The sequence below is a fragment of the Canis aureus genome, chromosome 15 (assembly GCF_053574225.1).
Source record: "Canis aureus isolate CA01 chromosome 15, VMU_Caureus_v.1.0, whole genome shotgun sequence".
Taxonomy (NCBI): domain Eukaryota; kingdom Metazoa; phylum Chordata; class Mammalia; order Carnivora; family Canidae; genus Canis; species Canis aureus.
Genome location: NC_135625.1, coordinates 47,347,991 through 47,363,858, shown reverse-complemented (window position 1 = coordinate 47,363,858; position 15,868 = coordinate 47,347,991). Strand labels below are relative to the sequence as shown.

Sequence of the window (15,868 nt, the reverse complement as noted above, 5' to 3'; positions counted from 1 at the left end):
AATTAGTTGAGTTTCTGATCAGTTTGTAGGACACTATAAACAGAATTAAGCACTTCTACATGTGTTTATATGTAAGGACATATAAACTAAGACAGATCCGAAGCCTTCTTAAAACACCAAGTATGGGGCAGCCCGGGTGGCTCAGCGGTTTAGCGCCGCCTTCAGCGCAGGGCATGATCCTGGAGACCCGGGATCAAGTCCCACGTCAGGCTCCCTGCATGGAGCCTGCTTCTCCCTCTGCCTGTGTCTCTGCCTCTCTCTGTGTGTCTCTCATGAATAAATAAATAAAATCTTAAAAAAAAAAAAAACACCAAGTATGGAAAGGTTTTAACCAATCCAACTTCAATAAAACACTGAATGTACTGTATGTACTTTGTGTGCTATAATGTCCTCTAACAAAACGAGGCATTCACACTATTCATGACTTAAAAGGCCTTCCCAGTCCTGATGGCAAATGTCTGAGTGACATTTTATGTCTTACTAGCCTAAGTTTGCATTGATCAACTACATGTGAGCTAGAAAAGGAACTTCAATTCTGCTTCCTCGTGTATAAAATAAGCTATAACTTAACTCATCAAGCTCTCATAAAGAACAGAAGAGAAATAACATACCAAATACTAAACAAATGTTAGTGCCTCCCACCAGCCATCTAACATAATGCAAATGCTCCAAACAACTGAAAAATTCTAATGCGGACCAACAATTTGACCAGATAAAGACAAGAAAGTAATGTGAATTACAGCTAAAATTAGCTCTCAACCCTTTCCCAAAGAATTAGTCTTATTAATTACACCCCAAAAAGTTTACAAAACAAAAACCTGTATACACACATTAAAAATATATGAAAACTACAATGACCAAAAAATAAAGTAACCTACAAAGAAATACATCAAATTACTAACAATGTGAATATACTAAAATTTTATTCTTACTTTTCTACATATGGTAAGTTTTCTATAGGAGCAACTAAAGACCCTTAAAAATAATGAAACATTTTTTTTTTAAAGATTTTATCTATTTATTCATGAGAGACACAGAGAGAGAGAGAGAGGTAGAGATACAGGCAGAGGGAAAAGCAGGCTCCAAGAAGGGAGCCCGATGCAGACCCAATACAGGGACTCCAGGATCACGCCCTGGGCTGAAGGCAGGCACTAAACAACCACTGAGCCACCCAGGGATCCCCTAATAAAACATACTTAAATCTCATTGTGAAACTCCAAATTCTCCAAATCCCTGTTAGGTAACTGCCTAACAAAATGCCTAAGGGCAGAGGTGTTCCAGTGGTGATCCAGCTAAACTGATATGCAGATACTAGCTGGGCTTCCCATCAGCCACACCATTTACTCTATTTACCAACCTCACTGACTACAGAGTTAAAATCCCAACTTTAGCCAAATCACAGATTCCCACTTAGCAGGGAGCTCAAAGCTTGCTCCCAAGTAGTTGCAACCATGAATATAAACCCCTGAATGCTTAGAATCCACTATACTTTTATAATGGGGGGAAAACTTTATTAGTTTTTGTAATTTGAAATATGTATCATTCATACCACAGAGGGGACTTTTTGTTATTGTGCCATAAATATACATACTTCCAGAATTCATCCTTCTAATCATATATGTCCCTTTTATGCAAGGAAAGTTACAAATTTTTCTCTGAAAATCGAAAGAAATAAAAATCTGGGGAAGCCCTGGTGGCCCAGTGGTTTAGCGCCGCCTTCAGCCCAGGGCATGACCCTGGAGACCCGGAATCAAGTCCCACATCAGGCTCCCTGCATGGAGCCTGCTTCTTCCTCTGCCTGTGTCTCTGCCTCTCTCTCTCTCTCTGTGCCTCTCATGAATAAATAAAATCTTTTTTAAAAAAATCTGCCTTGGACAAAAGCCCACAAATCAGAAAAGGTATCTACTAAGTAACCTACACATTTAAAATGAAGATAGTTATGAAAAGCTAAATAAAGAAATCTGTATCAACAGATATGAACAAAAAGCAATGTCCTCAGAACAAGAAAATGAAGAATATGATCACAAAGATTCTGAATACCAATTCATTTAGTGTGACATGGAATTAGATGCTTACTTATACTTTTACACAGTGAACTTTATATGTATGTAATATATGTGTGTTTATGTTATATATATGTAGGTACATATAACACCTATACACACACACACACACACACACACACATACAGTTTTAAATTGTTTCCCCCCACCCCGACTGCCCCTTTCCAGGAGACTCAACATTACTGTTAATGGTTTTGACAATCACAATTGTAGAAAGGGACCTAATGTGATACAGAACCTCTACTATATTTATTTTTCCAAGAAATATTCACTTAACACAAAAAATTTGAGAGTTGATGGTCTTATCTTGACAGGATAATCATCTATATAAATAACCAGTTTTTGTTCAAAGTCTAAATAATCTAAAAATTAAGTTTATTTACCAGAATAGGAATTCCTAAGTAGTAATTATACTCTTGGCAACTTTGTAGGACTTAGTCTCCAGCATTTTACAAATGTACATCAGACATACATACACAAATATCCATTAAGAATTATTCTATAATTTTGATGAAACTTTCTGAATTTTAAATTAGGGATAATATACATAATATAATGTATTATATATGACATATGACTATATACTAACTTATAAAATTAAAAGAAATATTAATCAAATTTCTCTTCTTCAAAAGACTAAGATTACATCCTTCAATATAACACAAAAAATTCAAAAACCTTCTAGTTTGTCGAAATTAGTAACAACCTTTTTGAAAGATGTCCTATGACTATCCCCCAAAGATGTATCTGAACTTAAACAAAGATTTTTTACTAATTCTAGAATATTTAGTTTAAAACCAAACCAAACTATATTGCCACATCCCCATAAGATGCATTAACTTCTAGCTCCATCTGCTGGAGTCACAAAACATTCCAAAATCTGACATACAATACTATAAAGCAAATTATCTATCACTTTTTATCACACAGACCAAAGCTTCATGAATTTAAAACACAAAATTAATCAGAGTTTAGCCATTTTCAATAATTTCCAAAATGAGAAATCTTTTTAAAGTCAGTATTTCGGTGGAATTGAAGACTTATTAATCCAATTGCCAAAAAGTGCGTTATGTAATAAAAAAATTCCACGAAGAAGAAGTCTTAGAGAAAGACCACAAGTTTGTTTTTGAATACCAAGCACTACATGAACCTCAGAATTAGAACAGATTCTATTAAAAGAAAAACAAAAAACAAACAACTTTAGCAATGAGTTGTGAAGCTTTTTACCTTAATACATTTTTCTTATAAAAAGCAATAGATGTCCATTGTAGAAATATTATACAAGCACCCCAAAACTTTTTATATCAACAAATACTCTCCTAGATCATCATCTATAATGGCCAAAAAAGCACTCCACTGTTAGGATCTACCAAAATTTAATTAAGCAAATTTCTTACTTTGAACACTTAGATTGTGTTTTATTTTTAATGCTATAAACCTCCATTAATATCCAGTAACTATAGTGATGCATATTGTGACAAATGACTATTAAGACCAATTAATCAGAAACTACTAGTAATGATTAATAATGGTATATTAAACTTTCTTAAGGACTTTTGATTTAATACCTATACAAAAGGAGATGTGATACTAATTTTTCTTTTCTTTAAGTTTTATTGCTTATAATGTAGAAGTCAGATTTTTTTTAATCTTCTGTAGGACTTGAAAATGGATAAAATAAAGATGGATTTTGTATTGTCCCTTCATGATATCCACTAATAGCATATTGTCTATTTCTGTGAAAAAAATCAAAATAAAAAACCCATACCTTGAAAAAACTAGTCAGGTTCATTGCAGTTACCTTTTAACAAGCTAAATGTCAATTGGACAATCATGTTATGAACTGGTGTCTCTGTTTCATAAGTGAGGATGGACAGCTTAGCAAATTGGTACCCAGTGGGGGGATACCTCAAATACCGAAGAATTATTTCCTGACTTTATTTAAGGCTACTACTTAACTCCATCATCTCCTGCCTTCCGAAGATTTATTCCTGTTTAGTTTTAACTTTAAATTCACATTACATAAAATCACCATCTTAAAGTAAAAATTCAATGCATTTAGTGTATCCACAATATTGTGCTACCACTACCTACCTCCATCTCATTCCAAAACATATCCATCACCCCGAAAGGAAAACCCATTAAGCATTTATATCACTTTTTCAATTTATGGAACTGAAGAGTTTCATATTTTTCTGCTAAGTTTTTTTTTAAATAATAAATTTATTTTTTATTGGTGTTCAATTTACCAACATACAGTTTTCTGCTAAGTTTTTAACAAGATACAAAGAAAGTGAATACAAATAGATATCTCCTTTTTTTCTGTCCATTTTTTTACCCTTTTTTCCAATTTTAACAATAAAATTGACAATATAAATGTTAGCTACCTTTTTAATTTGTCAGCTCTGCCCTCTTTTTGTGCCATCCTACAATAACTATAGCTGCCAGCAGGTCATGCCCACACTAAGTGAACAATGGGAACACCTCACAGCATCTGGCTGACAAGTGACAAGGACACTGGGCTAAAACTTGTCAAGGACCAGAGGATTACCATTCTTTCTCAGTCCAGCTCCAATACCATTTTTGTACATCACAGTTTTCAAGCTATTTTAATCATTTTCCCATTGTAGACAAAGATATATCCTGCTACACGATAGAGATTTAGAACTAAGGTTAATAATTTTATTTATTTATGTTACTAAGTTCTGGCCCAGAAAAGTCAAGTGGCATTCCAACGTAATCTGGTTAATATGCAATATCTCAAATCCACATATCCAAAGTCCAGACACTGCATTAAATTCAAACTAAATATGTTTATACATATTAAAGCATTATTAACACATACATTAGCCTAATACATGTAATTTACACACTAAAGGCACAAGCAATCAAAACCATCCACACTGACAATTTTATAGGACAAGCCATTATATTTCTTTTCAAATTAAGCTCTTTCTTATCAAGTATTTCTAATGACACAACAAATAACGTTTATTCACTCAACAATGAATCTTTATTAAACAATTCCAGTGTGAAAGTACTAGAGCAGTGATCCATGGGAGACCGAGAGAATTTCAGACATATTCTGAGACCTCAAAGAATTTGGCATAAATTCACAAAGGCTTAACAAAAAAAGACAAACAACAACTCAAGAAAATCTCATAAATGTTATCAGACAGTTAATGACTAACAAATGAATGTGGATGCTACAACTGCACTGGGGTGAGGAAGGAAGTCATCAGACTTTTCAGGGACTACTAGACACCGGCTCTGAACTGACACTAATTCCAGGAGACCCAAAACATTGCTGTGGCCCACCATTCAAAGCAAGGGCTTATGGAGGTCAGTCAATGGAGTGTGAGCTCAAGTATCACATGTGTCACAGTGGGCCTCCAAACCCAGTCTATGGTAATATCCCTCGTGCTGGGATGCATAAGGGATTAGATATACTTCGCAGCTAAAAGAATCGCTACTCTGGTCTCCTGATCTGTGTGGTAAGGATTATGACAGTAGGCAATGCCAAATGAAGCCCCCCAGAATTGCCTCTAACGAGGAAAACAGTAAACCAAAAGTCATGCCACATCTCTGAAGGAAAAAAAAAATACAGAGATAAGTGTCACCATCATCTGAAAGATGCAGAAGTGGTGATTCCCATAGCCCCAAAACAACAGATTATTAAAGCCTAACTAGGTGGTGACTTCAACTGCAGCTGCTGTTCCAGATGTGGTGCCACTGCTTGAATAAATTCACACATATCCCAGTACCTGGTGTGTGACTCCTGACAAATGCTTTTATCGCCATCTCTGTCCATAAGGCCCACCAGAAGAAGTTTGCTTTCAGCTGAAAGGCCAGCAGAGCACCCTCACTGTCTTACCTCAAGGGCACTCCAACTCTTCAGCCCTAATGGCACAATTTAATTCACGGGAATCTTGATCTCTTTTCCCTTCCACAAAATATCACAGTGGACCATTCTAATGATGACACTGCTGACTAGATCTAGTGAGCAAGAAGCCTCATAGCAGGTACTGTAGACTTATTGATAAGACATTTTCATGTCAGAGGGTGGAGAATAAATCCAAGAATAATTCAATAACCTTCTATGTCAATGAAATTTCCAGGGGTCCAGTGGTGTGGGGCATGTGGACATACCTCTTCTTGGGTGAAGGATTAGTTGCTGAATCTGGGCTCCTACTACAACCAAGAGAGGCATAAAGTCCATGGGTTTCTTTCGATTTTGAAGGTAACATATTCATCATATTCCTCATTTGAGTGCCACTCTAACCCATTTACCAAGTGACCCTCAGAGCTGCCAGTTTACAGTGGGGTTAACCACAAAAGAAAGTTCTGCCACAAGTAAAGGCTACTGTGTAAGATGCTCTGCTACTTAGGCCCTCTGCCCCATAAATCCAATGGTGCCTAAGGTGTCCATGGAAGTAGGGATGCTGTTTGGAGCCTTTGGCAAGAACTACAGATGGATCACAACACAGAGCCTGAGGGCTTTAGAGCAAAGCCTTGCAGCACTACAGCACCCCTGGGACATCCCTGAAGGACAGCCCTGCACTCTCTTTTAAGTAACAGATCTTGGCCTGTTACTGGACCTTAGCAGAGACTGAACATTTGATCATGGGCCACCAAGTTACCACATGACTGGAGCTGCCCATCATGAACAGGGTGTTATCTGGCCCACCAAGCTATAACACTGGACATGCAATAGTGACACTCTATCATCAAATGGAAGTGGTATATACGTGATCAGGCCCAAGCAGGCCCTGAAGGTGCAAGTAAATTACCTGAACAAGTGGCCCAAATGCCCATGGTCTCCACCCCTGCCACACTACTTCTCTCCCCCAACTTGCACCTATGGCCTCATAGGGAGTTCCCTACCATCAGCTGACAGAGAGAAGAAAAGACACAGGCCTGGTTTATAGATCATTCCACATGATATGCAGACACCACCCAGAGTGGACAGCTGTAAACATCCCCGAAGGACAGCAGTGAATGGAAATCCTCCCAATGTAGCTAATTGTTCACCTTGCTTATTTAGGAGGAGGCCAGACATGTAACTGTACATTCATGGGTTGTGTCCAGTGATTTGGCTAGATGGCCAGGAAGAAACATGATTGGAAAACTGATAACAAGGGAATCTGAGGCAGAGGTATACAGATAGTACTCTCTGAATGGGAGAAAAAAAAATGTGAAGATATTTGTGTCCCATGTGACTCCTCAACAAAGGGGGATCCTGGCAGAGGAGTTTAACAATCAAGTGGATAGGATTACCTGTTCCATGGATACCAGTCAGCCTCTTTCTCCAGCCACCCTTGTCATGATCCAATAGGTTCATTAACAAAATGTTAGGGTGGAGGTGATGCATGGCCTCAGCAATGTGCACTTCTACCCATTAGGCTCACCGGGCTATGGTTCCCAGAGTGCCTAATTGGCCAGCAGCAAAAACCAATACTGAGACCTGAATATGGCACCACACCCAGGGAAGATTAGCCAACTACCTGGTGGGGGGTTGATTGAAATGGGTCACTCTCATCATGGAAAGGGCAGCATATTGTCCTTACTGGAATAGACACTTACTCTGGATACAGATTTGCCTTGAAAGCAAAGCTTCTGCCAAAACTACTATCTGTGGACTTTGAGAATGTCTTGCCTACCATCATCACAGCAGGGCTTCACAACAAAAGAACAATGGGCCCATGCCCTGGAATTCACTGGTCATGCATCCTGAAGCAGCTGGCTCAACAGAATGGTGGAATGTCCTTCTAAAGACTCAATTACAGTGTCAGCTAGGTGGCAATACCTCGCAGGGCTGAAGAAAGGTACTCTAGGAGGTTGTATATGCCCTGAATCTATATTCAATAGATGGTAGTATTTCTCCCAGTCAGGGTTCACAGGTCCAGGAATCAAGGGGTAGAAATTGGAAGTGGTGGCACTCACTATTATCCCTACTGACTCACTAGCAAACTTTTTGCCTCCTGTTCCTACAACCTTGCGAACTAGTGCTGCTAATCTAGAGGCTCCAGCTCCAAAGGGAGGAACGTTTCCACCAGGAGATATAACAATTATTCCACTGAACTGGAAGTTTAGACTGCTGCCCAGAACTCTGGGGTCCTCATGTGTCTTAATCAACCAGCAAGGAAGGGAGTGTTCTGACTACCAACGACAAACTGAACTACTACTGCACAATGGAGGTGAGGAAAAGTGTGTCTAGAACACAAGGCATACCTTAGGTCATGTCTTACTAGTACCATAATTTGGCCCCATTAACAAATTTTTAAAAGCCAAGAAGCAAGCATGTCTAAGGTTGACAAATCTTTAACCCCAAGACAATTGAAAGGACTAATAATAAACACTCCCTCAAATGTCATCAACAAGGTTAAAGAAAGCTATGAATTTAGAAGAAAAAGATGAATTTAAAGATTTATGAAATTTACTACCTGCAGTAAAGGATATAAACCTACCAAAGATTTAGCAGAAACAAAGCTGGGGGTCATAAAACCCTTAGGGAAAAATTTCCGAGGCTGACATCCCATGCCTCCTGAAACCCATTCCTAAGAGTACAGTTAGAAGCAGTAACACCTGAGACGCCTGGGTGGCTCAGCAGTTGGACGTCTGCCTTTGGCTCAGGGTGGGTTCCCGGATTCCCAGAATCAAGTCCTGCATCGGGCTCCTTGCATGGAGCCTGCCTCTCTTTCTGTGTTCTCATGAATAAATAAATAAAAATCTTTAAAAAAAAGAAAAAAAAAAGAAGCAGTGACATCATTTAGAAGGTTCTTCCTTTAGTTCCCCAACTTCCAGCTGATGTAGTTTTTAATTATTATTATTATATTTTATTTTATGTGGCTTATTATCTATATTATATATATTTATATTATTAAAATTATTACATAATTTATTCATTCAACATGTTTATTAGGCAATCACTATGTGGGAATCATTGTTCCAAGCCCTAATTTATAAAAATATATTTGAGCTTACACACCTTACATTAAATGAGAAAGACTCTTAAAAAAACCAAAGATGTTTACTTCCAGAGTTAAGGCCTCCAAATCGTATGGCATGTCATGTGTTAGTAGTTCTTATTTCCAGTCCATAAACAGAAAAAAAAAAAAAATGGCCTTGGTTTAGAGTATGAAAGGTCATTAAATATAGCATGCAATTTCTATTTAGTAAAACTGGAAACAAAGGCCAGTTCACCTGTCATACTGGTTAGCCCAGCTTGAGAATACCGGCACCGCTGGTAAAAACACCTGGAGCCCAAAATGTATGTGCCGTAGTACCTACAGCTTTACAGAAAGCTAGAGCTAGGGAAACCACGCCAAACAGTGTTCCTTAAACATCTCAGACAACACATGCAAAAACCATTTTCTAAATTATATATTATCAAAATATTTTTAATAACTAATAACGTATCTAAAAATAACTCACAAAAACATGCACAGCCATTACTTTCCAGGTTGTTTCCTGCCTTTCATAATAACAGCTGACTTTTCAGTAGAAGATTTATTTTTTGTATCAATTTCAGTTTGCTTATTTGAGTTTTTTTCAATTGCTAAGTAAAAAAAGGAGTAATTGCTTATTTGGTTAATAATTAGTCCTAATTTTATTGAATTCATTTGGTCTTCAGAGCTTCATGAATCCATTTGTTTCTACCTTCAAACGCAACAGAAACCACAAAGGCCAGATTCAAATATGTGATTAAACAAAAATGTTAAAATTTTTATGTCAAAAAAACAGCTTAAGCAGTATTAAAGGACAAATGGGAGGAAAATGTTTGCAATTAACCTCTGATAGACAATCAATTACTTAAAAAAACATTGCAAGCATAAAAAAGAATGAAATCTTGCCATTTGGAACAACATGGATGCAGTGGGAGTATAATGTTAAGAGAAATAAGTCAGTCAGAGAAAGACAAATACCATATGATTTCACTCATATGTGGAATTTAAGAAACAAAACAAATAAGAAAACACGAGAGAGAGGCAAACCAGGAAAGAGATTATTAACTATAGAGAACAAATGGTGGTCACCAGAGGGGAGGTGGGTGGATGAGTGAAGTAAGTGATGAGGATGGAGGAGGGCACCTGTCGTGAGGAGCACCAGGTGTTGTACGGAAGTGATGAATCACTACATTGTACACCTGAAACTAATATTACACTGTATGTTAGCTACTGAGAATTTAATTAAAAAAAAAAAAAAGAAAGAAAGAAAGACGGGGTGCCTGGGTGGCTCAACTGGTGAAATCTCTGCCTTCAGTTCAGATCATGATCTCAGGGTTCTGGGATGGAGCCCCACATCAGACTCCCTGCTCAGTGGGGAGCCTCCTTCTCCCTCTCCTGCTCTCTCTGCTTGTGCTTTCTCTCTAATAAATAAATAAAATCTTTGAAAAAAGAGGGGAAAAGCACTAAAAATGGGCCAAGAAAACAGGTAGGCAGTTTACTAAAAAATAAGTATGAATGACCTCTGAGTATGTTTTGTAAATGTCTATCCTTACGAGTAACTGAAGAAATGTACGTTTAAGAGGGGAAATGTTTCATGTTTTTTAATTGGAAGGGTTTTTTCTTTTAAGATTTATTTTGGGGAGTGGGGGCAGAGGAGAAAATCCAAGCAGACTCTGCTAAGCATGGAACCTGATGCAGGAATCAATCTCACAAACCTAAGATCATGACCTGAGACAAAACCAAGAGTCAGACACTCAACCAACTGTGCCACTCAGGTGCCCCTTGAATTGCCAGGTTTTAAGTACTGCCCACAGTTGGTGAAGATGCATTCTGGGAAGAGGAAGAGGAGGCCCACCTCCCCACTCCACCCCCCATATCCCATCAGTGAAAGCGAAACCACTAGTGGAATTCACACAGCTTTTCAGAATCAGGAATTATCTTCTCAAAAACTTTTAAAGTGTGCTTACCTGGAAAGTGAATTGCAGAAATCTATCCTAAGGGCAAATATTTATTTGTGAAGATGTATACTTTAGATTTTTTAGTTAAAAATTTAGGAACAATCCATGCTTAATACAGCTCCAGGCACTACTGTAAATTGCACACAAAAGTAGTTACAGGCATGGAAACCTTCCCCTTACACTTTGATGGGAGAAGATACAAATTATCAGTGAGTCCATGAGAGTTTCCCATCTGGTTATGTATGTATCCACATGAACACACATTATGGAAGGCTAAGAAGGCTACGAAGGTTACAGGCCAGGTATCCACAATAGCTCTGTGGGTTGTGGGATTGTAAGTAACATTAATTTTCTTCACCGTATATTGTTTCCCAAATACTCTACAGTAAACATAGCATTTCTTTAATAAACACAAAGGGTTGAGAGAAAAGGTATCTGTATAAAGTCCAGATGAATTAAACAGTTATGCACAAACAAAATCATTTTTAGAAAATGAGCGGGGGCGGGGTGGGAGAGGATTTGTTGCATCTCAGGAAGGAAAAAGATCTTCCAAACACAAAACAGGGCAGCCTGGGTGGCTCAGTGGTTTAAAGCGCCACCTTTGGCTGGGGGTGTGATCCTAGAGACCCGGGATGGAGTCCCACATCGGGCTCCCTACATGGAGCCTGCTTCTCCTTCTGCCTATGTCTCTGCCTCTCTCTCAATCTGTGTCTCTGATGAATAACCAATTAATTAATTTAAAAAACACAAAACAATTAGAGATATCAAAGGAAGAAAAAAGACTGGACAATATTTTTTGATCTGCCAATCAAAAAAGCGAGCAGGGTTAAGAAGAAAAATAACTGGAATATATTTACAAAAATCTAACAAAAAACTGGTATATTTCACACATAAAGAAATCATAATTCAGTAAGAATAAGAGGGAAAAACAATGAAACATTTTAAAAATCAATGTATTAGATTTTATAAATTAAAATTAAAATGTCCTACCTCACTAAAAATTTCTAGAAAATAGCAGTCAAGATTGGCATGCAGGTCTATTTGGCCTCCAAGCAATATACCGTGTTGCCCACAGTAAATAAGTTACTTTTTTAACCACATTAATTTTAAAGTTTGTACTTGACAAAAGAAATTTTCCCCTATTATACATTTTTTAAAGGTTTTATTTATTTATTCATGAGAGAGGCAGAGACACAGGCAGAGTTGGAGAAGCAGGCTCCCTGCAGGAAGCCCGATGTGGGATTCGATCCCAGGATTCAATCCCGGGACTCCAGGATCATGCCCCAAGTCAAAAGCAAACCCTCAACCACTGAGCCACCCATGCGTCCCTATTACTTACACATTTTTAAATAAAAAAAGTAACTAGCAACAAATAAAGTAGAAAACTATGACTCGTATTTTTAGGTCTTAAATGGAGGTAAGATAACCAGATAAACCAAAATTCTCTTGCTAAACATTTAAGTGAAAATTTATCAAAATCATTTTAAGTATACTCCCTCCCCCTCCCCCTCCCCTTTCCCCCCTCCCCCTCAAAAAAAAATCATTTTAAGTATAAAAACTGTTTCTTAGGTAAAATAGGAAAGCCTTCACAACTAATAGGAATAGTAAGTAAAATCTGGTTTTCTGATTTTATGAAGGACTCATGGTTTATTGGAGGAAGATGCAAATTATGAAGGAAATTAAGAAAAAGTAAATCTAAAGATACAGTTTAGTAAAAAACAAAAACATTCATTGTGATTATATTAAGCAATATATACTAACCATGAATTAGGGAGCCATTTAGCCATTGAATATAGTAGTTCTGAGGAAAAGAAAGCAGGATTTCATTGCTGATTATTGAAAAGGGCAAAAGCAAAACAGCCCCAGCTGACACTGCCAGAGTGAACGTGCTCAAAAACAACCTGGAAGAGAAGAGATTGTTGTTACCAGCAACTGGAAAAAGCAAGGAATATGGTAGGAATTCAAAAAGGATAAAAACTTGTAAATCTTTTAATCCAAAAAAGTTATATAAGACTTTCATTAAATATGTGTAGTTGGGAGTCAAATGATATATATATATGACACTAAAAGGGGCTTTCACTTTCTGTTTTACATGTTTGAAATGTTTTAAATGTTATATCTAAATTTTTTTAAGATTTTTTTAAAAGACTAAACAGGCAAAGGAAAAAAAACCCTCACCAACATTAGAGATGGAACCTTAATATCCATACCATTAAAATCAATATAGGAAGAACATGAAAATAAATATAAGGAGACATAAGAAACAAAACATTCTAAACACTCAAAATACACATCTACTAGAGTAACTTTGAGCCCAATGCCATCTTGTGGCAACCAACAGAAGTGTTTTCCTACTTAAAGCCAAAACAACCATGAAACCCTTGTTCCGTAAATCATTGATAATGTTTAAATGTAGACTATATGATACATAGCAAAAATACAACTCAAATCAGACAGAAGAAGTCTTACAAACTGTTTTGCTGAGCGGGCATGTTTCCTGGGAAAAGCACTAGGAAAAATGTCTACCCCAGGTCTACTGTCAACTCTGGCAACTACCAGCCAGCGACCTTCAGTGTGCTTCTTTGGATTTGTCCTTGCAAATCAAGTGAGGAAGTTCTCCCAATCACTATCAGGTGGCCTCGAGCTGTCTGTCCTGTTGCCAGTCACACTCTGCCTGACCACTGGTCTCCACTCTAACATCACTCTTTTCCCTTTTAATTAAGTATTTTGTGGGAAGCTAAGCTGGAAACCAGGAAAAATAACCTGTTCCTTGCTAAAAAATGTATTCATTTACGGATTCCTATCAGTATGGACTCCAGATTGTTCTATTTTATGCTGTGTAGGATCCAATGTAATCATTCTCCTGACACTCCAATTGTCCCTGATTGATGTGAAAGCCCTTGAACATTCTGGGTCTTTCTGACATGTACCTCATCATTCTTGGAGCACCTCCTTGCATTCTGGCAGTACCATATGTACAGAATGAGCCAGGAACTTCCCCTCCTGTACCCCTGCGGACAGCTTCTCCCCCAAATCCTGGTTCCTATTAGTGGAAAATTATATTTAGAAGCAAAGATCTGGTGCTAAATATATTCATTGCTACTGGGGTGTCATGCTCCCAATGGACAGGCAAGGAATACAAGTATGCACTACGCATATGCGTATGTACATACGCACACTTAACACATATCCACCTTTACATCTAGATCTGGTTCACCAACTTTATTAAAAACCATGAGTCCACACTGACAGTTCAACTGCAATGCAACAACCTTGTTCATTTTCATTTTTCTCCCTTTCCCTAACTGCAAATGGTTCCTGTCACCTTTAATGGACTAAACACCCCTGTATGTGATCTGACACTCCCACCCTATGCAGAGGTGTCCATCCTGTTCCAGTGACTCCCCATTCTGGACTGTCCTACCTCCTTCCCCACTGACCTCTGACACCCATGCCAAGCCGTCCTTCTGGGGACACCCTTCTCAGCCTACTTGGGCTCTGCCATCCTGCACAGATGCCCTCCCCAACTTCTGACTCCCTGTGGCAGAGCATCCCTGAACACTGTGGGTGCCCCTCAACACTCCCTCAAGCTAATACTACATGCCAGGACTTCCCTCTGCAGGGGAAACTCCCTCCCTTCTCCCAGACCTGAAAGCACACACCAGGTCACTCTTGAGCTTATGCTAGGCCTTATGCTAGGCCTACCTCTTACCTGGAAACTCTCCTCTCACCTGCACAGGCTCACAAAAATTTCAGCACTTACGCATGTTGTTTTTATATCAATAACTTTAATCCTAATCAAAATCAACTAACTAGACAACAGTAGCTCTCAGAAAATGTAGTTGTTGATTGCAAAGTTAATTTCGGGGCACAAGTAGATACAAACAGAGAAAAGAACAAAGGAGTAAAGGAGAGAGCAAACATGGGCCTAATGGAAGGTGAGAAAAGCCGAGGAACAAGGCTTTCCATCTTGACTCGGGGTTGAGCCAGCACTGGAGATCTCTGTTTCAAGTGGCCAGGTAGTGCTGCCAACCACTTCACTTAAGAATTTGAGCTCTTCTAGAAGACTGAGGATTCCCTTTTTTTTCTCCTCATTCAGCAGGCCTCTCCTTCCATTTCCTCCTCTTCAGTGGAAGAAGCAAGGCAAGGAAATATGGTGCAGAGAAGGGAAGCAACTCTGAATTTCCACATACTATGCACTAAGCACCAACCCAGGAATGTTTAGCAGATGTGATTTAATCCATACAACAGCACAACAAAGTAAGTGGCAGTTCTCCTTCACACAGAGAGAAAATAAATCTTTCTCAATCTCTTCTGACCTCAAGTTAATCTTGAGTTCAGAATTTGAACCCAGATCTGCCTTACTCTTCCATTCTCACTCATTCTATCACACAAGAGGGGAAAAAAGGCAGTGAAAGCCAAAGTCATCACTGGTGTGAGGGGCTAGGGAACAGATGAGCCCTGATTCTCTCTCAGGTGCCCTCCTCCCTGCTCCTTCTCCTGTCTTTATTGTATGTGCATGCCCATCTGCCTGCAAGAAGCGGAAGTCTCCTCCAGTCACCTGATGCAGGAACCACCTGCTAGGAGAACACAAAGCCTTCAGACATTTGGTAGCAAGTAGCAACAGCAGAGGTGGAAGCAGAACTGCTGAAAGCAGAAGGGGAGATCAGGGCTCCAGAGACTCCTCACAAGGAAACAAGGCACAAAAAGTTGATCATTTTAAAATATTTATTTCTATTATGGATGCAGTTCCTTTGGGCCCTAGTTGCTGAATTGTTTACAGTTCCTGAGCTATACATTAACATTTGATTTACCATGTAGTTGCAAGGAAACTTGTAAGTTGTTTGTGAAATATTTAAATAAAGGTTATCTGGAATTTGTAATATGTGTAAAAAAAAAA

At 38.4% G+C, this 15,868-nt stretch overlaps 1 protein-coding gene across 13 annotated transcripts in view; it reads right to left on the bottom strand.

The window, feature by feature from the left end:
• LMBR1 (limb development membrane protein 1) overlaps positions 1–15,868 on the bottom strand; it is a 146,423-nt gene that overhangs the window by 98,360 nt on the left and 32,195 nt on the right. For 10 of the 13 annotated variants that reach the window (XR_013353109.1, XR_013353108.1, XM_077849527.1 and 7 more), the window contains one exon: positions 12,730–12,869. The exons of 2 other annotated variants lie outside the window; for them this stretch is intronic. Coding sequence is in view for 8 of the 11 variants with exons in the window: in XM_077849527.1 (XP_077705653.1) it covers positions 12,730–12,869 (140 nt within the window). In the remaining 3 variants the exon portion in view is untranslated. Of the gene's footprint in view, positions 1–12,729; positions 12,870–13,898; positions 14,012–15,868 lie in introns of those variants that run through there. One more of the 13 variants, XM_077849528.1, reaches the window with a different exon arrangement.